Source organism: Nerophis ophidion, linkage group LG03, assembly GCF_033978795.1.
Source record: "Nerophis ophidion isolate RoL-2023_Sa linkage group LG03, RoL_Noph_v1.0, whole genome shotgun sequence".
Lineage (NCBI taxonomy): Eukaryota > Metazoa > Chordata > Actinopteri > Syngnathiformes > Syngnathidae > Nerophis > Nerophis ophidion.
Genome location: NC_084613.1, coordinates 4,298,110 through 4,325,222, shown reverse-complemented (window position 1 = coordinate 4,325,222; position 27,113 = coordinate 4,298,110). Strand labels below are relative to the sequence as shown.

At 42.5% G+C, this 27,113-nt stretch overlaps 2 protein-coding genes across 2 annotated transcripts in view; both read left to right on the top strand.

The window, feature by feature from the left end:
* Positions 1-350: 350 nt before the first annotated feature.
* On the top strand, positions 351-8,749 carry LOC133548996 (zinc finger protein 501-like). The gene is made up of 2 exons (XM_061894002.1): positions 351-1,025; positions 6,708-8,749. Exons 1-2 carry the CDS (start codon positions 902-904, stop codon positions 8,000-8,002), a joined length of 1,419 nt encoding a protein of 472 aa, XP_061749986.1. The 5' UTR covers positions 351-901; the 3' UTR covers positions 8,003-8,749.
* A 2,522-nt stretch (positions 8,750-11,271) lies between these two features.
* LOC133548993 (zinc finger protein 771-like) overlaps positions 11,272-27,113 on the top strand; it is a 28,767-nt gene continuing 12,925 nt past the window's right edge. The window contains exons 1-2 of the mRNA XM_061893991.1: positions 11,272-11,709; positions 25,164-25,411. Coding sequence (XP_061749975.1) covers positions 11,592-11,709; positions 25,164-25,411 — 366 coding nt within the window. The 5' untranslated portion in view covers positions 11,272-11,591. The remainder of the gene's footprint in view (positions 11,710-25,163; positions 25,412-27,113) is intronic.

Sequence of the window (27,113 nt, the reverse complement as noted above, 5' to 3'; positions counted from 1 at the left end):
TATATATATATATATATATATTGGACGCTGGCAGGCCGGATCCGTGATTCTCAAAACAAGGCAGTCAACTTAAATCTAACAAAAGGTTGACCTTTAAATTGTCAGTACTGTGAACTGGTGTAATTTATGTAAATAAAGTTGTAAAAAAGACGGATTTTTGTTGCCATTTTTTTGCTTCACACATCGTGTGGGTCCTTGTATTAATCTGTACGTTTTCAAAAACAGATACAGTATCCCTAATTCCTTGGACTACGTTTGTTTTTGTTTAATTGTTTGTATGTGATATTTTTTGTGACATTTTTATTGAAATAAACGTTACTGCCGTAAAACAAGTTGGCATTGTCTTCGCGCATGCGTGAACCGGTTGTGTCTTCTGGGACTATCAAGTAGTGGCAGTCGTATCTCGCGAGAGAACTAAACAAAAAGCTCTATGTTTCTTCTTCTTACTGTCAGGTTGCAGCCATGTCTTGAAAGCTTCATACCGCTACCTACCATACTGTAGACTTTAGTGCGGGCCATACGACGAGAAAGTGGCGCGTGTTCAAATCTATGAGCGCTTTGATGTTTCTCTCGCGAGATCTGACAACGCCGCGTGGGAACAAAACAGGAAGATGATACAGCAAAATGGCGTTTGATAAACACCTTATTATATTCATTATAATTTTATGTTCCTAATCTGTGCGTACTTGTACTCTTATGTGTCGTGTATAATAGAGTAAACAGCGTAAATAATTGTTTACATGCGGATACATTAGTCCGAGCGCACTTTTGACGCTTCTCGTGCTAGCTTAGCGTGCTAGTTAGCTTAGCTTGTTAGCCGCTAACAAAGAGACGCAGAAGTGATCAACACGTCGCTAAGCAGAGATCACATGTGAGTGTAAAGTGTTGGGATTGTGTGAAAATGTGCGAAAGAACGACAGCAGAGTACGAGGAGGAACTTTCTCCAATAAAAGAGGAGAAGGAGCGACAACATCAACTACTGGACGCAGTTTTCAAGGAACATCAAGTTGTGTCACACAGAACAGGTTTGTTTACTTCTTACTCTCACATGTTTACTAACTTTATATGTCATTATTAACACTATTCTTTCATGAATTGATTTTGGAGATTATTTTTTTTATCAACGCATTTACTTGTTTTTATATTGTTCAAGAAAACGAGACCGATTAAAAAGCATACACATACTTAAAGGCCTACTGAAATGAGATGTTCTTATTCAAACGGGGATAGCAGGTCCATTCTATGTGTCATACTTCATCATTTCGTGATATTGCCATATTTTTGCTGAAAGGATTTAGTAGAGAACATCCACGATAAAGTTTGCAACTTTTGGTCGCAAAAAAAAAAGCTTTGCCTGTACCGGAAGTAGCAGACGATGTGCGCGTGACGTCACGGGTTGTGGAGCTCCTCACATCTGAACATTGTTTACAATCATGGCCACCAGCAGCGAGAGCGATTCAGACAGAGAAAGCAATGATTTCCCCATTAATTTGAGCATGGATGAAGGATTCGTGGATGAGGAAAGTGAGAGTGAAGGACTAGAAAGAAAAAAAAAGACTATACAGTGGGAGCAATTCAGATGTTGTTAGACAAATTAACTTGGATAATTAACTAGGGCTTCACGGTGGCAGAGGGGTTAGTGCGTCTGCCTCACAATACGAAGGTCCTGCAGTCCTGGGTTCAAATCCAGGCTCGGGATCTTTCTGTGTGGAGTTTGCATGTTCTCCCCGTGAATGCGTGGGTTCCCTCCGGGTACTCCGGCTTCCTCCCACTTCCAAAGACATGCACCTGGGGATAGGTTGATTGGCAACACTAAAATTGGCCCTAGTGTGTGAATGTGAGTGTGAATGTTGTCTGTCTATCTGTGTTGGCCCTGCGATGAGGTGGCGACTTGTCCAGGGTGTGCCCCGCCTTCCGCCCGATTGTAGCTGAGATAGGCGCCAGCGCCCCCCGCGACCCCGAACGGGAATAAGCGGCAGAAAATGGATGGATGGATGGAATTCTGGAAAATCCCTTATCTGCTTATTGTGTTACTAGTGTTTTAGTGAGATTATATGGTCGTACCTGTACAACCTGAGGGTCGGCCCCGCATCTTTCTTCAGCACCAGTCGACGAGTGGTGGCGATGCCCATCTCTGCCCTTCGCAAGGGACCCTCTTCGAAACACGATCTTTCGAAATGATCGCTGCATAATACACTGTACTTTGTGTGTGTGTGGTCCAATCCAACCCTGTTCACTTGACCGCTCCGTTCCATAGTAAAGCTTCACCGCCATCTTTCGGGAATGTAAACAAAGAAACACCGGCTGTGTTTGTGTTGCTAAAGGCAGCCACAATACACCGCTTCCCATCTACATCTTTCTTCTTTGACGTCTCCATTATTAATCAAACAAATTGCAAAAGATTCAGCAACACAGATGTCCAGAATACTGTGTAATTATGCGATTAAAGCAGACGACTTATAGCTGGGATCGGGCTGGAACAAAATGTCCTCTACAATGCGTGACGTCACGCGCACGCATCATCATACCCCGTCGTTTTAGCATTATACTTCCGCGCAAAATTTAAAATTGCAATTTAGTAAACTAAAAAGGCCGTATTGGCATGTGTTGCAATGTTAATATTTCATCATTGATATATAAACTATCAGACTGCGTGGTCGCTAGTAGTGGCTTTCAGTAGGCCTTTAATGGTTCTAATTTTTCCATTGACTTATTAAATGCAGTTTAAGGTATTTTAAGCATTTGCTTATGAACAACAAATATGACTCATTCATTCATAAATATGTGTGTTGTAGCTGTGCTGCTCATTCAGCTGTTACAAGAATCCAAAGGACTAATAAAATGTTAATTTGAAAGAAAGGAAAGGCAAAGTACGTAAGAAGCCACGCTGTTGTAACATGTGCTGAATGTGGCTTGGCATTGTCTTGCTGAAATAAGCAGGGGCGTCCATGAAAAAGACGGCGCTTAGATGGCAGCATATGTTGTTCCAAAACCTGTATGTACCTTTCAGCATTAATGGTGCCTTCCCTAAATGTGTAAGTTACCCATGCCTTGGGCACTAATGCACCCCCATACCATCACACATGCTGGCTTTTCAACTTTGCGTCGATAACAGTCTGGATGGTTCGCTTCCCATTTAGTCCGGATGACACAATGTCGAATATTTCCAAAAACAATTTAAAATGTGGACTCTTCAGACCACAGAACACTTTTCCACTTTACATCAGTCCATCTTAGATGATCTTGGGCCCAGAGAAGCCGGCGGCGTTTCTGGATGTTGTTGATAAATGGGTTTCGCTTTGCATAGTAGAGCTTTAACTTGCACTTACAGATGTAGCGACCAACTGTATTTAGTGACAATGGTTTTCTGAAGTGTTCCTGAGCCCATGTGGTGATATCCTTTAGAGATTGATGTCGGTTTTTGATACAGTGCCGTCTGAGGGATCGAAGGTCACGGTCATTCAATGTTGGTTTCCGGCCATGCCGCTTACGTGGAGTGATTTCTCCAGATTCTCTGAACCTTTTGATGATATTATGGAGCGTAGATGTTGAAATCCCTAAATTTCTTGCAATGTCACTTTGAGAAAGGTTGTTCTTAAACTGTTTGACTATTTGCTCACACAGTTGTGGACAAAGGGGTGTACCTCGCCCCATCCTTTCTTGTGAAAGACTGAGCATTTTTTTGGGAAGCTGTTTTTATAGCCAATCATGGCACCCACCTGTTCCCAATTAGCCTGCACACCTGTGGGATGTTCCAAATAAGTGTTCGATGAGCATTCCTCAACTTTATCGGTATTTATTGCCACCTTTCCCAACTTCTTTGTCACGTGTTGCTGGCATTAAATTCCTAAGTTAATGATTATTTGCAAGAAAAAAAAACATGTTTATGAGTTTGAACATCAAATATGTTGTCTTTGTAGCATATTCAACTGAATATGGCTTGAAAAGGATTTGCAAATCATTGTATTCTGTTTATATTTACATCGAACACAATTTCCCAACTCATATGGAAACGGGGTTTGTACAATCCCTCAGATTGATCAGCACTTAGTGTTGAGTGAGGGCTGGAGGGTAAGGGGGCCAAAGCTTCACTGGGGTCTCCAGGGGGGCACCCTCCTTCATTGGTGTTTGGTTGATAGACCCACGACACCTCCGGCGGGCTCAGTGGTGACAGGTGTGCCCCCCTCTGCCTTTACCCCTAGATGTTATTTAGCAGACCAGTTGGGGTCCTTTCTCTTGATCCATATCCATCTGCTACTTTGTTCAGCAACATCCGACAGCCATTTGACAGCCCTCTGGAAGGCCTGACCTCTCAGTCCCAATCCTTTCAGAACCTTGGTTGTGGACGTAGCAACGAAGCCTCTGCACCCGACTCCGCATATATATATATATACTGTATATATATATATATATATATATATATATATATATATATATATATATATATATATATATATATATATATATATATATATATATATATAGTGGGGCCAAAAAAGTATTTAGTCAGCCAGCGATTGTGCAAGTTCTCCCACTTAAAATGATGACAGAGGTCTGTAATTTACATCATAGGTACACTTCAACTGTGAGAGACAGAATGTGAAAAAAAAATCCAGGAATTCTCACTGTAGGAATTTTAAAGAATTTATTTGTGGAAAATAAGTATTTGGTCAACCATTCAAAGCTCTCACTGATGGAAGGAAGTTTTGGCTGAAAATCTCACGATACATGGCCCCATTCATTCTTTCCTTAACACGGATCAATCGTCCTGTCCCCTTAGCAGAAAAACAGCCCCAAAGCATGATGTTTCCACCCCCATGCTTCACAGTAGGTGTGGTGTTCTTGGGATGCAACTCAGTATTCTTCTTCCTCCAAACACGACCAGTTTAGTTTATACCAAAAAGTTCTTTTTTGGTTTCATCTGACCACATGACATTCTCCCAAACCTCTGCTGTATCATCCATGTATCCATTTTGGTATCAACTCAACTCCCCAGGGCCCCAACTCCCCGCCCCTCTGTTGCGAGTTGTCGTGATTATTAATGAGATTAATTGTATAGCGCTTTTCTACCTTCAAGGTACTCAAAGCGCTTTGACACTACTTCCACATTTACCCATTCACACACACACATTCACACACTGATGGAGGGAGCTGCCATGCAAGGCGCTAACCAGCACCCATCAGGAGCAAGGGTGAAGTGTCTTGCTCAGGACACAACGGACGTGACGTGGTTGGTACTAGGTGGGGATTGAACCAGGGACCCTCGGGTTGCGCACGGCAACTCTCCCACTGCGCCACGCCTTATGTGTGCATGGCATAGAGGGTTTTTCCCACTCCAGACTGGGCCCCCTTAGGAGCTCAGTCTACATTTATTTTACTCATCTTCTTCCCCAGCTTTTTACCTTTTCTCATCTTTTACGGGGCGCCTTGTGGCGACCCATCAGCGTTCCTGTTCTGTACTCCTGAACACTGTTTGTTTGTCTCATCTTGAACGGGTTTGTGCTGAAAACATAGTTTTGTTGTACTAGTTTCAATGACAATAAAGTAGGTGGTAGACACAACACAAAGGTTGAGTCAACTTTTCTCCATTTTAACTGCCAGCAAGTGTGATGACTATATTGCCAGCACCTGTTACTTGCCACAGGTGTGTTTGATTACAAATTAAAGGAGCATCACATGCTTAGAATACGGCTATTTCTTACAATTTTGAAAAGGTGCCAATCATTTTGTCCAGTCCATTTTTGGTGTTATGTGTAAAACAATATCAGACTTGGCTTTTTGGGGTTTTTTGTTTGTGTTGTTTTTTGATTGATTGATTGATTGATACTTTCATTAGTAGATTGCACAGTACAGTACATATTCCATAAAATTGACTACTAAATGGTAACACCCGAATAAGTTTTTCAACTTGTTTAAGTCGGGGTCCACGTTAATCATTTCATGGTAATTGGTAATCTAATGCAAACAATAGAAAGAAACACGTGAATACCAAAGCATTTGTAATTTCTACAATTTTCTGCGAGAAGTGGTGCATTATATGACAGGAATGCAGGGCTCTTCAGTAATGCGGGCGCTGTATCGATCCGTTGTGGTGAAGAAGGAGCTGAGCCGGAAGGCAAAGCTCTCAATTTACCGGTCAATCTACGTTCCCAACCTCACCTGTGGTCATGAGCTTTGGGTTATGAACGAAAGTACAAGATCATGGGTACTAGCGGCCGAAATGAGTTTTCTCCGCCGTGTGGCGGGTCTCTCCCTTAGAGATAGGGTGAGAAGCTCTACCATCCGGGAGGAACTCAAAATAAAGCCGCTGCTCCTCCACATGGAGAGGAGCCAGATAAGGTGGTTCGGGCATCTGGTCAGGATGCCACCCGAACGCCTCCCTAGGGAGGTGTTTAGGGCACATCCGACCGGTAGGAGGCCACGGGGAAGACCCAGGACACGTTGGGAAGACTATGTCTCCCGGCTGGCCTGGGAACGCCTCGGGATCCCCCGGGAAGAGCTAGACGAAGTGGCTGGGGAGAGGGAAGTCTGGGTTTTATGTGGGTTTTTTTTGTTATTCTCTGATCTAAGGTATGGTCGTGACATCTTGAATGTCAACGTGGTGATTGATCCGAGACATTGTCAGAACATATGCAGGACAATGTCTAGTGGGACAGAGCAACGCTGGACTTTTCTAAAACATGTGTTTGTCTTCTTGTGTCCTGCAGATGTCTGTAAAGAACATCTTCTCCCTGAGCAGCAGGAGGGGACCTGCCGGATGGAGCAGGGAAAACCACAACCCCGCCACTTTAAAGGGGAGGAGGGGGAGTCACAGCCTCCTCACATTAAAGAGGAAGAGAAGTCACATCCTCCTCACATTAAAGAGGAAGATGAGGAATACTGCATCACTCAAGAAGGAGAGCATAATGGACTGGAGGAGGTCGATGTCACCAAGATGCCACTGACTGATGTCACTGTGAAGAGTGAAGGTGAGGTCAAAGGTGAAAGTAAGGAGAAAAGAGAGGTGGAGCCTTCAAGCAGCAGCTCAATTCAACACATGAAAATAGAAGCTGATGAAGACCACTGTGGAGGATCACCAGCAGACAAGCTCTTAGCTCCACTGTCAGATAGTGAGGACACAACGTCACACTCTCCTGACACTGATGATGACATGTCATGTCACGCTGACATCACACACTATAAATGCTCTCACTGTGGCAAAACTTTCAAATATCATTGTCATTTAAAAATACACATCAGAACACACACCGGTGAAAAACCATTCATGTGCTCAATTTGTAGCAAAAGATTCTCCCGGAAAGAACAATTGAAAACTCACACAAAAATACACACTGGTGAGAAACCTTATTCCTGTTCAAGTTGCAACAAAAGCTTCGGAGAAAGGGCAAAACTTGTACTACACATGAGAACGCACACCGCTGAAAAACCGTACATGTGCTCAATTTGCGGTAAAAGTTTCTCTCAAAAGCAGCATTTGAAAGCACATGCAAAAAAGATTTCATCTTCAACCCACGGTAAAATTTTTACACAAAATACTGATTTGAAACCATATAAGACTCCACACACCGGAGACAAACCATTCATGTGCATAATTTGTAAGAAAAGATTCTCTCGAAAGGAACACTTGAAAATTCACCTCAGAACACACACTGGCGAAAAACCATATTCCTGTTCCAAGTGCTGGAAAAGCTTTGGAGAAAAATCCAAACTCATATTACATACGAGAACGCACACTGGTGAAAAACCATATTCCTGTTCATGCTGCGACAAAAGCTACGCCGACCGATCAGCGCTTGTAAAACACATGACTCGGCGCACCGGTGAAAAACCTGTTATCTGCTACGTCTGCGGTAAAGGTTTTGTACAAAGTGAAGATTTGAAAGAACACATGGAAATGCACGCTGAGAAAGTGTTGAGCTGCAGTGCGTGTGCTGAAATATTCCTTTCTAAGGACCAATGTAACAAACACAAGTGTGCTGGTGAGAACAGAAGCAGCAAATGAAGCTGCAGAATTTTGAGAAAATTGTCAAGATTTTGTAACAACATCTCCACATATAACATGACATCATTGTCGTGCGTGACGATATCCTGTTGAATATGTTGTTACCTTTTATAGACTGGAATGTTTTAGATGAGGGATTTTATTTCAGTCTACTACATGCATTAATACACAACATTGTGAAACATGTTTATAAAGAAAAAAAAGTCATTTGATGGAAAAGGTTGAAACTGAAACAGTTTATTCTGTATGCATTTTATTTTTGACTTTTTCATTCATTTTAGAAATGTAAACCGTACAAAACATATTACTTACAATAAACATTTAATTCAGTGTTATGCTGATACAAAACAGTGTTTTTCCAAATCTGTTTTAAATGTGTGGAGTTTCTGTATATTTTCATGTCTATTTTTAAATGATTATAGGTGAATTATTTTATATGATATACATATTTGTTTTACATTTGTTTATTCCTTTTTTTTTACACATAAATCACTCTTGGTTCATATGTATTGGTTCACATCTGAAACATCTTCTGGAAGCATATTATGTTCTCTAAACATCATTTCAACACATTTGTGTTCTACAAGATTATTTCCTTTTCAAATGTGACTTTATGACTCATCGGTTGATAAGCCGTTCTATTATCATGGTTACTCTATTTTGTATATGAATATTGCTTTTGTTATTGTTTTATTTGTATGTCCACAGACATTTATTCAATAAGCAATGTCTGCTTCAACAAAAGTTGGATACAATAAATGTAGTTAACATTTGTTGTGTGTATTTTGTTCAGTTTAATATTGCAGATGTTTAATATTTAATATTTTGTTGTTTATATGTAGTTTACAGCTTCTAGAAGTGATGATGAATTCTAAAAAAAAAAAAAGATAAATGCCCTGTCAGATATTTCAACATATTTGAACACATATATGAATTAGATCCCCTTTTAAAAAAGATTGTCTGAACTTGTTCTAGATGCGATATTAGTCAAGTTTGAATTTAACCGCGGAAATTGCCGTAATGCCCTAAAAAAATATGCAAGAACATGCCGTGACCGCTCTTGACTTTTTACTTGTTAATGGACTAGATATTTAAGGTTAAACGGTATAATGATAATTTGCGATAAAACCCTAGATGCTTAGTAATACCGTCTAAATGTTTAATTACCGAAAACCCGTTATCTATTAATGTATTTTAGTCAGGCGCATGCGCACTAGCGTCATTTGATATTCATGGCGGACTAAGTACACGTACTTTGCTCTGGGAATGAGCCTGTGGAGAGGCGGAGCCGGCGAACGAGCAGCGGGGGCGGGGCACGCTGGAGCCCGGCCCAAGATGGCGGCGAGGAGGCGGAGAATGCGGCTGAGCGGAGAGGCGGGGCGTACCGGGACCGACGCTACGAGCGAGATCAGGACACAATTAACTTGTCCTCTGTTCTTACTGCATGTCTTCTATTTCATTTTTAAAAGGGTTTATGCTTTTTAAACCATTAAAATTGTTCAAAATGACTTTATTAATGAATGACCTTCATCTTTGTATTGTTTTGAGACTGTAGTATAATGTATTCTATTTTGTATTATTATTATGTGGGGGCAGTGGGGCTGATTCGGGGGCAGGGGGGGAGTTGGGGGCTGACTGCTGCTGCTGGTGAAGTGAAGTGAATTATATTTAAATAGCGTTTTTTCTCTAGTGACTCAAAGCGCTTTACATAGTGAAACCCAATATCTAAGTTACATTCAAAGCAGTGTGGGTGGCACTGGGAGCAGGTGGGTCAAGTGTCTTGCCCAAGGACACAACGGCAGTGACTAGGTTGGCAGAAGCGGGAATCGAACCTGCAACCCTCAAGTTGCTGGCACGGCCACTTTACCAACCAAGCTAAACCACCCTTGATCTGTTCAGAATGAGGCATCATTTTGACAGAGGGCAGATCAACTATTATTGAATAAGAACAGCTTGATAAATGTTTGACTGGATGGATTATTTAACTAATATAGCAGTAAAATGTAAAAAAATCCAGAGTTTTCTTGAGCTAACATGGTGAGAAAATTGAGCTTAGCTTATTACCACGGACAAGGTGAAGTGAAGTGAATTATATTTATATAGCGCTTTTCTCTAGTGACTCAAAGTGCTTTACATAGTGAAACCCAATATCTGAGTTACATTTAAAGCAGTGTGGGTGGCACTGGGAGCAGGTGGGTAAAGTGTCTTGCCCAAGGACACAACAGCAGTGACTAGGATGGCAGAAGCGGGAATCGAACCTGCAACCCTCAAGTTGCTGGCACGGCCGCTCTACCAACTGAGCTATGCCGCCAAGGACAAAGTTAATATGCATAACTTTCCACCACAACTAACAAACCCACCTTTTTTTGGGGGGAAATATTGACTTCTCTCTTATTTTTTTTTCCTTTCTTTTCTGGCTGCCTGATTTTTTAAAGGCAGCCAGTGTCTGTGACTAATCGCAGGTGCGCTACCTGCAGATGATCCAGTCGGACTGAACCATTTTACGTAAATAGGGGGGGGGGGGGGGGGGAGGGAGGGCCCTGCAGGGGTTGATGCTTCCAAAACAAACAAAGGTATTGTTTACCAGGACATGGACAATAAAACATGTGTGAATATATGTTAGTTATTAACTTAGTGTCATTATTTTTTCTGTATTATGATTTCATCATCATTAGGGGCCTCTCCGGCCCCCCCTCCATCATGGGCCCCTAGATCCGTCCACTTACCCCCTCTTTTCGGCGCCCCAGATGAATGATGAATGAGTTGTACTTGTATAGCGCTTTTCTACCTTCAAGTTACTCAAAGCGCTTTGACACTACTTCCACATTCACCCATTCACACACACATTCACACACTGATGGAGGGAGCTGCCATGCAAGGCGCTAACCAGCACCCATCAGGAGCAAGGGTGAAGTATTTACACCAGGGCTGCAACAACTAGTCGACATTGTCGACAACAAAATTTGTCGAAAGTAGAAGGCACTTTAACAAACACAAAATGCGTGTACGTGCATGAGTGATAGCATATAAGAATATTCTATTACTGTTAAGCAAACTATGAATAATAAAACATGTGTCCTTTATCATAGCTAGACGTGTGACAAAAAAAGGGGGTGAAAATGAGTGGTATTCAGTGAGGTAAGATGCATTAAATGCGCAGACAGTTCATTGCTCCCGCCAAATGAATTGCACTGAGTGGAGTGGATCACCACTCCAAGATGGCGGCCCCGCGTCTCATCAGCGCCAGTACGCAGGCGCGCTCCATGGTCTGATCACGCCGTGACGAAGCGGGACGAGGAAAAGCAAGATGGCGTCTGATCGATAATACGCTTTTGTGTTTAGTTTTGTGTGTTCTTAATCAGGGCGTACATGCACAAATAATTGTTGTTTGACAGCGTGAACATCGTAAATAATTGTTTGTATTGGGACACACTTGTCTGGGGCCTTGGCGCACTTTGCTGCTTCTCTTGCTAGCGTAGTTTAGCTTGTTAGCTTAGCTTGTTAGCTGCTAACAAAGAGACGCAAAAGTGATCAACACGTCGCTAAGCAGAGAACAAGTTTAAGTGTAAAGTGTTGGGATTGTGTGAAAATGTGCGAAAGAACGACAGCAGAGTACGAGGAGGAACTTTCACCAACAAAAGAGGAGAAGGAGCGACAACATCAACTACTGGACGCTGTTTTCAAGAAAGTTGTGTCACACAGAACAGGTTTGTTTACTTCTTACTCTCACTTGTTTACTAACTTTATATGTCATTATTAACACTATTTTTAAGTAGATTGTCTGTAGGGAGGGGGAATTGTCTTGTGAGGATGACACACTGCTTTTATTTAATATTGTTCATAAATCAATCAAACAATCAATGTTTATTCATATAGCCCTAAATCACAAGTGTCTCAAAGGGCTGCACAAGACACAATGACATCCTCGGTTCAGATCACACATCAGGGCAAGGAAAAACTCAACCAAATGGGATGACAACGAGAAACCTTGGAGGGGACCACAGTTGTGGGGAACCACAACCCCACTTCCAGTCCATAGTGTATCTAACATAATAGTGAGAGTCCAGTCCATAGTGGATCTAACATAATAGTGAGAGTCCAGTCCATAGTGGATCTAACATAATAGTGAGAGTCCAGTCCATAGTGGATTTAACATAATAGTGTAAAAGTCCAGTCCATAGTGGATCTAACATAATAGTGAGAGTCCAGTCCATAGTGGATCCAACATAATAGTGAGAGTCCAGTCCATAGTGGATCCAACATAATAGTGAGAGTCCAGTCCATAGTGGATCTAACATAATAGTGAGAGTCCAGTCCATAGTGGATCCAACATAATAGTGAGAGTCCAGTCCATAGTGGATCCAACATAATAGTGAGAGTCCAGTCCATAGTGGATCTAACATAATAGTGAGAGTCCAGTCCATAGTGGATCCAACATAATAGTGAGAGTCCAGTCCATAGTGGATCCAACATAATAGTGTGAGAGTCCAGTCCATAGTGGATCTAACATAATAGTGGGAGTCCAGTCCATAGTGGATCTAACATAATAGTGTGAGAGTCCAGTCCATAGTGGATCTAACATAATAGTGAGAGTCCAGTCCATAGTGGATCTAACATAATAGTGAGAGTCCAGTCCATAGTGGATCTAACATAATTGTGTAAGAGTCCAGTCCAAAGTGGATCTAACATAATAATGAGAGTCCAGTCCATAGTGGATCTAACATAATAGTGAGAGTCCAGTCCATAGTAGATCTAACATGATAGTGAGAGTCCAGTCCATAGTGGATCTAACATAATAGTGAGAGAGTCCAGTCCATAGTGGATCTAACATAATAGTGTGAGTCCAGTCCATACTGGATCTAACATAATAGTGAGAGTCCAGTCCATAGTGGATCTAACATAATTGTGTAAGAGTCCAGTCCAAAGTGGTTCTAACATAATAATGAGAGTCCAGTCCATAGTGGATCTAACATAATAGTGAGAGTCCAGTGCATAGTAGATCTAACATGATAGTGAGAGTCCAGTCCATAGTGGATCTACCATAATCGTGTGAGAGTCCAGTCCATAGTGGATCTAACATAATAGTGAGAGTCCAGTCCATAGTGGATCTAACATAATAGTGAGAGAGTCCAGTCCATAGTGGATCTAACATAATAGTGAGAGTCCAGTCCATAGTGGATCTAACATAATTGTGTAAGAGTCCAGTCCAAAGTGGTTCCAACATAATAATGAGAGTCCAGTCCATAGTGGATCTAACATAATAGTGAGAGTCCAGTGCATAGTAGATCTAACATGATAGTGAGAGTCCAGTCCATAGTGGATCTACCATAATCGTGTGAGAGTCCAGTCCATAGTGGATCTAACATAATAGTGAGAGTCCAGTCCATAGTGGATCTAACATAATAGTGAGAGTCCAGTCCAATGTGGATCCAACATAATAATGAGAGTCCAGTCCATAGTGGATCTAACATAAAAGTGAGAGTCCAGTCCAAAGTGGATTTAACAAAATAATGAGAGTCCAGTCCATAGTGGATCTAACATAAAAGTGAGAGTCCAGTCCATTGTGGATCTAACATAATAGTGAGAGTCCAGTCAATAGTGGATCTAACATAATACGGTGAGAGTCCAGTCCATAGTGGATCTAACATAATAGTGTGAGAGTCCAGTCCATAGTGGATCTAACATAATAGTGTGATAGTCCAGTCCAAAGTGGATCTACCAAAATCGTGTGAGAGTCCAGTCCATAGTGGATCTAACATAATAGTGTGAGAGTCCAGTCCATAGTGGATCTAACATAATAGTGTGAGAGTCCAGTCCATAGTGGATCTAACATAATGGTGTGATAGTCCAGTCCATAGTGGATCTAACATAATAGTGTGAGAGTCCAGTCCAAAGTGGATCTAACATAATAGTGAGAGTCCAGTCCATAGTGGATCTAACATAATAGTGAGAGTCCAGTCCATAGTGGATCTAACATAATAGTGAGAGTCCAGTCCATAGTGGATTAAACATAATAGTGTGAGAGTCCAGTCCATAGTGAATCTAACATAATAGTGTAAGAGTCCAGTCCATAGTGGATCTAATATCTATCCATTCATCCATCTTCTTCCGCCTATCCGAGGTCGGGTCGCGGGGGCAGCAGCCTAAGCAGGGAAGCCCAGACTTCCCTCAACCAAGCCACTTCGTCCAGCTCTTCCCGGGGGATCCCGAGGCGTTCCCAGGCTAGCCAGGAGATAACGTGTCCTGGGTCTTCCCCGTGGCCTCCTACCGGTCGGATGTACCCTAAGCACCTCCCTAGGGAGGCATTCGGGTGGCATCCTGACCAGATGCCCGAACCACCTCATCTGGCTCCTCTCCATGTGGAGGAGCAGCGGCTTTACTTTGAGTTCCTCCCGAATGGCAGAGCTTCTCATCCTATCTCTAAGGGAGAGACCTGGAAACTCATTTGGGCCGCTTGTACCCATGATCTTGTCTTTTCGGTCGTAACCCAAAGCTCATGACCATAGGTGAGGATGGGAACGTAGATGTAGCGGTAAATTGAGAGCTCTGCCTTCCGGCTCAAATCCTTCCTGACATCTATTAAACGAGACAAGAAGCAAGGAATTAAACAGAGACAGAATTAAAATTTGGCTCAATTTGATGAGAAACGTCTGGGCCGTACTCTTATGCAGTCTCTAGTACGTTCCGGCGAAAGGTTGTACGCCACCTCTTTTATTTCGACTTTCCCTGATTACATGGCAACAGCTGTTTCCAAGGCTTGTGGGACGTAAACAGCCATCGCCTTTGATTACAACAGTTCAAAACAAAAGGTCGTAAAACCAGTTGATCTGCCTTTTCTTTTCTTTTTCTCCTATGTCCCACTCTCCCTTGTGGAGGGGGTCCGGTACGATCCGGTGGCCATGTACTGCTTGCCTGCTGATCCGCCTCCGTTTGGGATGGTTTCCTGCTGGCTCCGCTGTGAACGGGACTCTCGCTGCCGTGTTGGATCCGCTTTGGACTGGATTCTCACAGCTGTGTTTGATCCATTATGGATTGAACTTTCACAGTATCATGTTAGACCCGCTCGACATCCATTGCTTTCCTCCTCTCCAAGGTTCTCATAGTCATCATTGTCACCGACGTCCCACTGGGTGTGAGTTTTACTTGCCCTTATGTGGGCCTACCGAGGATGTCGTAGTGGTTTGTGTTGTGGTTTGTGCAGCCCTTTGAGACACTAGTGATTTAGGGCTATATAAGTAAACATTGATTGATAAAACAATTAACAGAAAAGGTCGTAAAACAGTTCAAACAAGTCAGGCCCTGCTTCCCCTCCCCTTTGTAGTTCTTGGGTCAGACAATATATTTTTGTTGATTACAATACATGAAAGAAACAGAACATCTTCATGTAGCTTCCCATCCTACAGAGTGGAGTTTTACAAGCCTTTTGATTGGTAGGATTAAAGACAGCTTTTGTCCTCTCCCCGGGAACTCAATGAAACACAAAGCTTTGTGATAACTTAGCTACAATAATTCTAACAGATGGGAACATAGATCAACCAGTAAATCAATCAATCAATCAATCAATGTTTACTTATATAGCCCTAAATCACTAGTGTCTCAAAGGGCTGCACAAACCACCACGACATCCTCGGTAGGAAAACTCACACCCAGTGGGACATTGGTGACAATAATGACCCAGTGGGACGTCGGTGACAATGATGACTATGAGAACCTTAGAGAGGAGGAAAGAGAGCTGAGCCGGAAGGCAAAGCTCCTTCTGCACCAGAACAGATCGATACAGCGTCCGCATTACTGAAGACGCCGCACCTGTCCATCTCACCATCCACTCTTCCCTCACTCGTGAACAAGACTCCCAGGTACTTGAACTCCTCCACTTAGGGCAGGGTCTTCTTCCTAACCCGGTGCTCCACCCTTTTCCGGGCGAGAACCACGGACTCGGACTCGGAGGTCTCAAACAATGGCAATAAAAACTATTCTGATTCTGAAAGTTAAGCTTAGAGATAAGGCCTGTGTCTAATAAACCAACATCCATCCATCCCTCCATCCATTTCTACCGCTTATTCCCTTTTGGGGTGGCGGGGGGCGCTGGCGCCTATCTCAGCTACAATCGGGCGGAAGGCGGGGTACACCCTGGACAAGTCGCCACCTCATCGCAGGGCCATAAACCAACATGTACACGGAAAAAAAAGCCTTACAGATATTTGCTCATTTCTACCGTCAAACTTCCAAGCCCTATCTTTTTACTCTCTGGACTGATTTGAAGCTATTTCAGTGACTAAGACAGGGGTCGGGAACCTTTTTGGCTGAGAGAGCCAAGAAGCCAAATATTTCAAAATGTATTTCCGTAAGAGCCATGTAATATTTTTTTTAACACTGAACACAACTAAACGCGTGCATTTTTAGGTAAGACTAACATTTGTAGAGTATAATAGGTCTCTTATTCTTTGTAATAACATTGTTATCCTGACGCTAACTGTGGAGGGGGCGTGTCCTGTCGGCCTGCAGCGAAGCGGGGTGTTGCCAGGACCGGCCTATTTGCACCTGGCTCGCTGACAACAAGCTATCCATACACTTAGGTCAAACGGAATCCATCCTATTTGGGTCCCATATCAACCTTCTTAAAGTCAGTGACTTCACTATAAAAGTGGGTGACATTGTTATCACCAGGAAGGATGAGACCACCTACCTAGCTTCCATTCTAGAGGCTAATCTTTCCTGTGATAAAATAGCAACCAAGGCGATCAAAAAGGTCAACCAAAGAACGAGATTCCTCTACAGAATCTCCTCTCTGGTCAACAAAAGCACCTTGAGGATTCTAGCGGGAACTCTCATTCAACCCTTCTTCGATGACGCTTGCACCTCCTGGTACCCCAGCACCTCCAAAACCCTCAAATCTAGACTCCAAACATCCCAGAATAAGCTAGTCCGGTTACTTTTAGACCTCCACCCCAGATCACACTTCAATCCAACCCACTTCTCCAAAGTGGGCTGGCTCAGGGTGGAGGACAGAGTCAAACAACTTGCACTGAGCCTAGTCTATAAAATCCGCTACACCTCCTTGATACCGAAGTACATGTCAAACTAGTGCCAGAACGTAAATGACCGCCATAACCACAACACCAGGGGGAGCTCCACAAACCACGTTAAACCCAGATTCCGATCTAACAAAGGTCTTAACTCATTCTCTTTCTATGCCACATCAATGTGGAATGCACTCCCAACAGGTATAAAAGTAAGTGCATCTCTATATTCCTTCAAAAGCGCTCTAAAACAACACCTCCAGGCAACTTCAACACTTTACTAATACCCTCCTCCATTCACATCCCATCTCCCCGGATTATAAACAACTCAAATGTACTTCTAATGTATATACTTGTTCTTATGCTATGTGAACTCACTATGTTCTCTGCTGGCTGTACATATCCTACTAAATAAGACCTACACTGTTTCAATGTCCATTTTTCTCTCTTGATGACTGAAGTACTGATATCAACCAAAGCTCCTCATCCCACCCCCCGGATTGTAAATAATGTAAATAATTCAATGTGCATACTATGATGATTAACTTGTGTGATGACTGTATTATGTTGATAGTATATATTTGTACCATGAATTGATTAACGTGGACCCCGACTTAAACAAGTTGAAAAACTTATTGGGGTGTTACCATTTGGTGGTCAATTGTACGGAATATGTACTGTACTGTGCAATCTACTAATAAAAGTATCAATCAATCAATCAATCGAAATCAGCGACAGGTGCGTAGACGGCCCACCTGGGCCTTGTTATCTAATCACCCGTCGCAATGTTATAATCAGCAGCCAGGAGGAGAGACGGGGTTGGGGCTGGAGCCAGAGCGCGAGCGAGAAGCAAAGAGAAAAAGACAATTGCTGGAAAGCAACTGAGAGACTTATTGAATAATAAAACAATATAGTAACCCTGAAACAGGCTCTCATGTCGGTGCTTGGTGGTCTTAAGAACCCCCTGGAGGGCAAGACCCACACTAACCAATAATAGATCAATTACTTCTTACCATTAATGCAATTTCTTCAACATAAAAATGCATGCGAATGTTTTATATTTTGAACATTATTTTTAACATTGTGAATACAAGTGGAATTAAAGCTGCAAGCAGCGTTGGTCGTGTCCGCCTTTGGCCGCCGCCAAGCCCTGGTCTAAGTCAGACCTACATAGAGGTCTTTGTTTCATGTCTCTACGACATTCCTAACAGAAGTTACAAGCAGTTTTGTGTGGGTTTTTCCTAGGGGGCGCTGGAGCGCAATTTTGACTTTTGGGGTTTGGTTTTTTATTAGATGGCAATTTTCGCCAGTCCTGATGTGTGTGTAAAATTTGTTGAGTTTTGAAGCATGTTAAGGGGGTCAAATTACAGATCAGCGTTTCTGGATGTTGTTGATAAATGGCTTTCGCTTTGCATAGTAGAGCTTTAACTTGCACTTTGAAGCATTTTAAGGGGGTCAAATTACAGCTCAAAGAGGCAAAAATGACATTTTTTAGGAAACTTTGCGCAGGGGTTATTTGAAGGCGCGTAAAATCAAAAACTGGAGCAGTAATCAAAACTTTGTTGGATAGTTTTAATCAGAAGGGTTCAAAGTCTCTCCTGTGCGAGTTTGAAGCCGAAACGACAAACGCACTCGGAGGAGTTTACGTTTGAAAAAGGTGACGGGTTTTTACCAAACTTTTATTTTGAAGGGGTGATTTTTAACTTCCTGTTGATTCTTGCCGAAGGATGTCAATTATCTAAATGTAGGTCTAAGTGAGACCTACATAGAAGTTTTTGTTTCATGTCTTTCCAGCATTCCTACTGGAAGTTACAAGCAATTTTGTTTGTTTTTTCTTCCTAGGAGCAGTTTTTGCTGTGTTTTATTCAAAAATTGCGCTATTGGATTTGTTTTTTTCATTATATCGCAATTTTCGCCAGTCCTGATGTGTGTGCCAAGTTTGGTGAGTTTTGAAGCATTTTAAGGGGGTCAAATTACAGCTCAAAGAGGCAAAAGTAGCATTTTTTGCGAAAATTTTGCTTTGAATGGGTTTTAGCAAAATTTTTGTTGATTTTTGACCTAGAAAGTAAAATTATGAAATCTAGGTCACAGTCAGTCCTACATAGAGGTTTTTGTTTCATGTCTCTACGACTTTCCTAATGGAAGTTACAAGCAGTCTGTTTTTTTTTTTTTCTTCCTAGGGGGCGCTAGCGCGCAATTTTCAATTTTGGGGTTTGGTTGGGAAGGCATGCCAGACCGACGTGTGTGTCAAATTTGGTGAGTTTTGAAGCATGTTAAGGGTGTCAAATTAGGGTGCGAAGGTGCGAGCGTGCCTTGGGTTGCTGCCCCCAAAACCCACTCTTGAAGACGCCTTTCTGCCACCATTTAATGCATTGTGAAAGTAATGCAGTTGTTGTATTGAAGGGAAAATATCTAGCTTCCTGTTGATTTTTGCCAAAGTATGTTAATTATTCAAATGTAGGTCTAAGTCAGACCTACATAGTGGTTTTTGTTTCATGTCTCTGACATTCCTACCGGAAGTTACAAGCAGTTTTGTCTTTGTTTTCTTCCTAGAAGCAGTTTGTCTGTGTTGTATTCCTAGGGGGCGCTAGAGCACAATTTTGAGTTTTGGGGTTTGGTTTTTTTATCAGCTCGCAATTGTTGCCAGTCCTGATGTGTGTGCCAAGTTTGGTGAGTTTTGAAGCATGTTAAGGGGGTCAAATTACAGCGCATAGGTGCGGAATAATAATAAAACGCACCAGTTTCAATAGGGTCCTTGGCCCTCCTGTGGAGTCCTTTGCAATGGGCCAAGGACCCTAATTATTAATTACTTATCGTGTTAAGCAATGTCAGCTCAGATTTATCCGAGAGCCAGATGCAGTCATCAAAAGAGTGAGCCATAGGTTCCCTAACCCTGGACTAGGACAAAATAAACTTGTTGTTTTTATTGGTTCTTTAGTTTAGTTACATACACAACACACACATAATCAGTTAAGAGTCTTTCTATTATCCATCCATCCTTTTACTTTCGCGTATTCCCTTCAGGGGCGCTGGAGCCTATCTTAGCTACATCACTTAAAGGCCTACTGAAATGAGATGTTCTTATTTAAACGGGGATAGCAGGTCCATTCTATGTGTCATACTTGATCATTTCGCCATATTTTTGCTGAAAGGATTTAGTAGAGAACATCCACGATAAAGTTTGCCACTTTTGGTACTTCCTGAAAAAGCCTCGCTTTTACTGGAAGTCGCAGACGATGACGTCGCACGTGTGTTTTTAGTAGGAGCCTACAACAAAAATAGTTATTCGGACCGGGAAAACGACAATTAACTTGTCCTCTGTTCTTACTGCATGTCTTCTATTTCATTTTTAAACCATTAAAATTGTTCAAAATGACTTTATTAATGAATGACCTTCATCTTTGTATTGTTTTGAGACTGTAGTAAAATGTATTCTATTTTGTATTATTATTATGTGGGGGCAGTGGGTCTGATTCAGGGGCAGGGGGGGAGTTGGGGGCTGACTGCTGCTGCTGGTGAAGTGAAGTGAATTATATTTATATAGCGCTTTTCTCTATTGACTCAAAGCGCTTTACATAGTGAAACCCAATATCTAATTTTTACATTCAAAGCAGTGTGGGTGACACTGGGAGCAGGTGGGTAAAGTGTCTTGCCCAAGGACACAACGGCAGTGACTAGGATGGCGGAAGCGGGAATCGAACCTGCAACCCTCAAGTTGCTGGCACGGCCGCTCTACCAACCGAGCTAAACCGCCCTTGATCTGTTCAGATTGAGGCATCATTTTGACAGAGGGCAGATCAACTATTATTGAATAAGAACAGCTTGATAAATGTTTGACTGGACGGATTATTTAACTAATATAGCAGTAAAATGTAAAAAATCCAGAGTTTTCTTGAACTGAAACGGTGAGAAAATTGAGCCAGCTTATTACCACGGACAAGGTGAAGTGAAGTGAAATATATTTATATAGCGCTTTTCTCTAGTGACTCAAAGCACTTTACATAGTGAAACCCAATATCTAAGTTCCATTTAAAGCAGTGTGGGTGGCAATGGGAGCAGGTGGGTAAAGTGTCTTGCCCAAGGACACAACGGCAGTGACTAGGATGGCGGGAGCGGGAATCGAACCTGCAACCCTCAAGTTGCTGGCACGGCCGCTCTACCAACCGAGCTAAACCGCCCTTGATCTGTTCAGAATGAGGCATCATTTTGACAGAGGGCAGATCAACTATTATTGAATAAGAACAGCTTGATAAATGTTTGACTGGATGGATTATTTAACTAATATAGCAGTAAAATGTAAAAAATCCAGAGTTTTCTTGAACTGACACGGTGAGAAAATTGAGCCAGCTTATTACCACGGACAAGGTGAAGTGAAGTGAAATATATTTATATAGCGCTTTTCTCTAGTGACTCAAAGCACTTTACATAGTGAAACCCAATATCTAAGTTACATTTAAAGCAGTGTGGGTGGCACTGGGAGCAGGTGGGTCAAGTGTCTTGCCCAAGGACACAACGGCAGTGACTAGGATGGCGGAAGCAGGAATCGAACCTGCAACCCTCAAGTTGCTGGCACGGCCACTCTACCAACCGAGCTAAACCGCCCTTGATCTGTTCAGAATGAGGCATCATTTTGACAGAGGGCAGATCAACTATTATTGAATAAGAACAGTTTGATAAATGTTTGACTGGATGGATTATTTAACTAATATAGCAGTAAAATGTAAAAAATCCAGAGTTTTCTTGAACTGACACGGTGAGAAAATTGAGCCAGCTTATTACCACGGACAAGGTGAAGTGAAGTGAAATATATTTATATAGCGCTTTTCTCTAGTGACTCAAAGCACTTTACATAGTGAAACCCAATATCTAAGTTACATTTAAAGCAGTGTGGGTGGCACTGGGAGCAGGTGGGTAAAGTGTCTTGCCCAAGGACACAACGGCAGTGACTAGGATGGCGGAAGCGGGAATCGAACCTGCAACCCTCAAGTTGCTGGCACGGCCGCTCTACCAACCGAGCTAAACCGCCCTTGATCTGTTCAGAATGAGGCATCATTTTGACAGAGGGCAGATCAACTATTATTGAATAAGAACAGCTTGATAAATGTTTGACTGGATGGATTATTTAACTAATATAGGGAAAACGACAATTTCCCAATTAATTTGAGCGAGGATGAAAGATTTGTGTTTGAGGATATTGATAGCGACGGACTAGAAAAAAAAAAAGAGTTAAAAAGAAAACGCGATAGCATTTGGACGTATTCCGATTTTTTTAAACACATTTACTAGGATAATTCTGGGAAATCCTTTATCTTTCTATTGTGTTGCTAGTGTTTTAGTGAGTTTAACAGTACCTGATAGTCGGAGGTGTACGTCCACGGGGGTCTTGACGTATGGACGACACAAGCTCAGCTGATCTCCGGTAAGAAGCGACTTTTTAACCACAATTTTCTCACCGAAGCCTGCTGGTTGACATTCGGCTGGGATTCATGTCTGTTTGACCCCGCTGTGATCCATAGTAAAGTTTCAGCTCCGGGAATTTTAAACAAGGAATCCCCGTGTGTTTGTGTGGCTAAAGGCTAAAGCTTCCCAACTCCACCTTTCTACTTGGACTTCTCCAATATTAATTGAACAAATTGCAAAAGATTCAGCAACACAGATGTCCAAAATACTGTGGAATTACCGTATTTTCCGCGTTATAAGCCGCCCCGTGTTATAAGCCGCACCTTCAATGAATGGCATATTTAAAAACTTTGTAAACCTGTAAGCCGCACCGGGTCATAAGCCGCGCCCCCGCTGCGCTAAAGGGAATGTCAAAAAAACAGTCGGATAGGTCAGTCAAACTTTAATAATACAAACCAAACAATAGTAACACTCAAAATATTGCAGAGCAATAGCAACATCAATAACTCAACTTTGCTCGAACGTTAATGTCACAGCACACAAAATAAACATTTAAAGCTCACCTTCAGAAGTTATTCCTCATCCATAAATCCCTCGAATTCTTCTTTGTCGGTGTCTGAATTAAAAATTTGGGCCAATATGGCATCCGTCTCGTCGAAGTCATCAGAGTCAGTGTCGCTGTTGTTGTCCGGCAGTTCCATGAATCCTGTCTTCCTGGCCGGATCTTTTTTCAGCTATCTTGTTTTTACGATATGCGTGGAAAGTAGCCAGCTTTTCTTGAAAGTCTTTTGGCAGTTGCTGTGAAATAGTAGTCCGTGTGCGGATGGAGAGATTGCGTCTTTTCATGAACCGGAAACACCAAGAAGCAGCACCTTTAAAATCATCCAAGTGAAGTTCGTTTGCTGGCGCTGTTGCCTTCATTGGAATAGTGATGTTACTGACACTTCTGCTTGCTGCTCTCTGCTCAACTACCCACTGTTCCAGTTTGTCCTCCAACTGTTGCCTTCATTGGAATATTGATGGTGCTGACACTTCTGCTTGCTGCTCTCTGCTCAACTACCCACTGTTCCAGTTTGTCCTCCAACTGTTGCCTTCATTGGAATAGTGATGTTACTGACACTTCTGCTTGCTGCTCTCTGCTCAACTACCCACTGTTCTAGTTTGTCCTCCAACTGTTGCCTTCATTGGAATATTGATGGTGCTGACACTTCTGCCTGCTGCTCTCTGCTCAACTACCCACTGTTCTAGTTTGTCCTCCAACTGTTGCCTTCATTGGAATATTGATGTTACTGACACTTCTGCTGGCTGCTCTCTGCTCAACTACCCACTGTTCTAGTTTGTCCTCCAACTGTTGCCTTCATTGGAATATTGATGTTACTGACACTTCTGCTGGCTGCTCTCTGCTCAACTACCCACTGTTCTAGTTTGTCCTCCAACTGTTGCCTTCATTGGAATATTGATGTTACTGACACTTCTGCTTGCTGCTCTCTGCTCAACTACCCACTGTTCTAGTTTGTCCTCCAACTGTTGCCTTCATTGGAATATTGATGGTGCTGACACTTCTGCTTGCTGCTCTCTGCTCAACTACCCACTGTTCTAGTTTGTCCTCCAACTGTTGCCTTCATTGGAATATTGATGGTACTGACACTTCTGCTGGCTGCTCTCTGCTCAACTACCCACTGTTCTAGTTTGTCCTCCAACTGTTGCCTTCATTGGAATATTGATGTTACTGACACTTCTGCTTGGTGCTCTCTGCTCAACTACCCACTGTTCTAGTTTGTCCTCCAACTGTTGCCTTCATTGGAATATTGATGTTACTTACACTTGTGCTGGCTGCTCTCTGCTCAACTACCCACTGTTCTAGTTTGTCCTCCAACTGTTGCCTTCATTGGAATATTGATGTTACTGACACTTCTGCTTGCTGCTCTCTGCTCAACTACCCACTGTTCCAGTTTGTCCTCCAACTGTTGCCATCTTGCTTTGTTCCCTCAAACTCTGTGTTGTCTTCTTTACTTGGCGCAGGTCATCTTGTTGCTTCCTCCACCTAAGCACCATTCATTCATTTATGTTCAATTCTCTCGCTGCTGCTCTATTTCCGTGTTCTTCTGCGTGACTTATTTCCTTGAGTTTGAATTCTGCGTTGTACGCGTGTCTTTTAGTAGGAGCCATTTTGTGGTCGTCTTTACAGAAACACACAAATGAAATGAATCGGATTAGCCGCGCGCTTCTTCTTCTACGGGGGCGGGCGCTTACCTTGGCGGTTGCTTACCGTAGAAGAAGAAGCGCTTCCTCTTCTACGGGGAAAAAAGATGGGGGCTGTTTACCGTAGTTGCGAAACCTAAACTCTATGAAAATAAATATTTATATTAATACATATATAAGGCGCACCGGATTATAAGCCGCACTGTCATCTTTTGAGAAAATGTTTGGTTTTTAGGTGCGGCTTACAGCGCGGAAAATACGGTATGCCGTTAAAGCAGACGACTTTTAGCTGTGTGTGTGTGCAGCGCTCATACTTCCTAAAAACCTGTGACGTCCTGCGTACACGTCATCATTACACGATGTTTCCAAGACGAAACCCCCGGGGAATTTAAAATTGTAATTTAGTCAACTAAAAAACCAGTATCGGAATGTGTTGCAATGTTAATATTTCATCATTGATATATAAACTATCAGACTGCGTGGTGGCTAGTAGTGGCTTTCAGTAGGACTTTAACATTATTTTCTTATTTATCTTACAGACTTGCAGCAGCCTCTTCATATTAAAGAGGACGACCCACTCCCCCCTCATGTGAAAGAGAAAGAGGAGGACCCACAGCCCCCCCGCATTAAAGAGGAAGAGGAGGAGCTCTGGATCACTCAGGAGGAAGAGTGTCTTCTCGGGCAGGAGGAGGCTGATCTCACCAAGTTTCCACTGACTGTTGTCTCGGTGAAGACGGAAGACCATGAAGAGAAACCACCTGAGTGCTCACAGCTTCATCACAGTCAAGTAAGCACAACATCCAGATGTCATCGAATATGTCCCTTGGCATGTTTCACTGCAATAAGGTAGCTTTTTGGTAGCCGTCCACAAGCTTCTGCTTGAATTGTTGACCACTCCTCCTGACAAAATTGGTGAAGTTCAGCTAAATGTGTTGGTTTTCTGACATGGACTTGTTTCTTCAGCATTGTCCACACGTTTAAGTCAGGGCTGTGTGTGAAGTTCAAACACTGATGACGAGAAGCAAGGAATCACGCAGAGACAAGAGTTCAATTTGGCTCAATGAAGAGACACGTGTTTTGAGGCTGTACTCTAGTTACAGATCCAAACTACCTTCTAAAAGTCCAGGTTGCGTGCTTCCTCTATTTATTTGGGAGGTCCCTATTATATCACTAAAGCGGTCGCTGAGGGAAGGGGGGTAATCTCGACAACTCCAGTTAGACACAATATATGATTATACAAAAATGCAAATGTATTGACGCTGGTGATATCGCCTTGTCTCAGTCATGGCGGTGTTCATCCTAGGCAGTCAGCAGGCCGTTCCTGGACACAGACACTGATACCAGACTGGCTTGCAATCTTTTGGATTGCCAGCTTTGCACAGACAAAGAAGGAAAAAAAAACACTTCAGCACAATTGATAATAATTATAGCAACAGCCCTTAAACATCAAAGTCGTGTGATAATATATACATAATGATTCTAACATTTTGGGAAGGCCATTCTGAAACCTTCATTCTAGCCTGATTTAGCCATTCCTTTACCACTTTTGAGGTGGATTTGGGGTCATTGTCCTGTTGGAACCGCGCCCAAGACCCAACCTGATCCACTTTATTTATATAGCACATTTAAACAACAAAATGTTTCCAAAGTGCCGCACAACAATATTAAAAAGAATATTCCAATACTATCTTGAGCGCCACCAATGACTGAATAAAAACAAAACAAAAACATATAAAAACAATATAAAATAAATAGGATTAAAAATTATTTTAAAGGGTAAAACCAACTAAAACAGTAAATAGAAATCAAAATTTTAAAACACAGCTTGTCCTGAATTTGGAGGTCTTTTCATCCATCTTCTTCCGCTTATCCGAGGTGGGGTCGCGGGGGCAGCAGCCTAAGCAGAGAATCCCAGACTTTTCTCTCCCCAGCCACTTGGTCCAGCTCCTCCTGGGGGATCCCGAGGCGTTCCCAGGCCAGCCGGGAGACATAGTCTTCCCAACGTGTCCTGGGTTTTCCCCGTGGTCCTCCTACCGGTCGGACGTGCCCCTAAATACCTCCCTGGGCAACCTCCTCATGCTCTCTCAGGGAGAGCATGTCCCAAATTCCCAGCTGCTGTTTTGAGGCATGTTAAAAAAAATAATGCACTTTGTGACTTCAATAATAAAAATGGCAGTGCCATGTTGGCATTTTTTGAGTTGATTTATTTTGGAAAACCTTGTTACAATGTTTAATGCATCCAGCTGAGCATCTCAACAAAATTAGGCATGATAATGTGTTCATTCCACCACTGTATGTATCGATATCGGTCGATATCAGAATCGGTAATTAAGAGTTGGACAATATCGGCGATAAAGCCATTATCGGGCATCTGTAATCACAACCCGAGTTAAAAGCCTCACGACATGACACTTCCACGGGATGTAGAACGTTTAGAACAACAATGTCAAAAGTTGAAAATATAACATATGTCCCTTTTTTAATTTTTC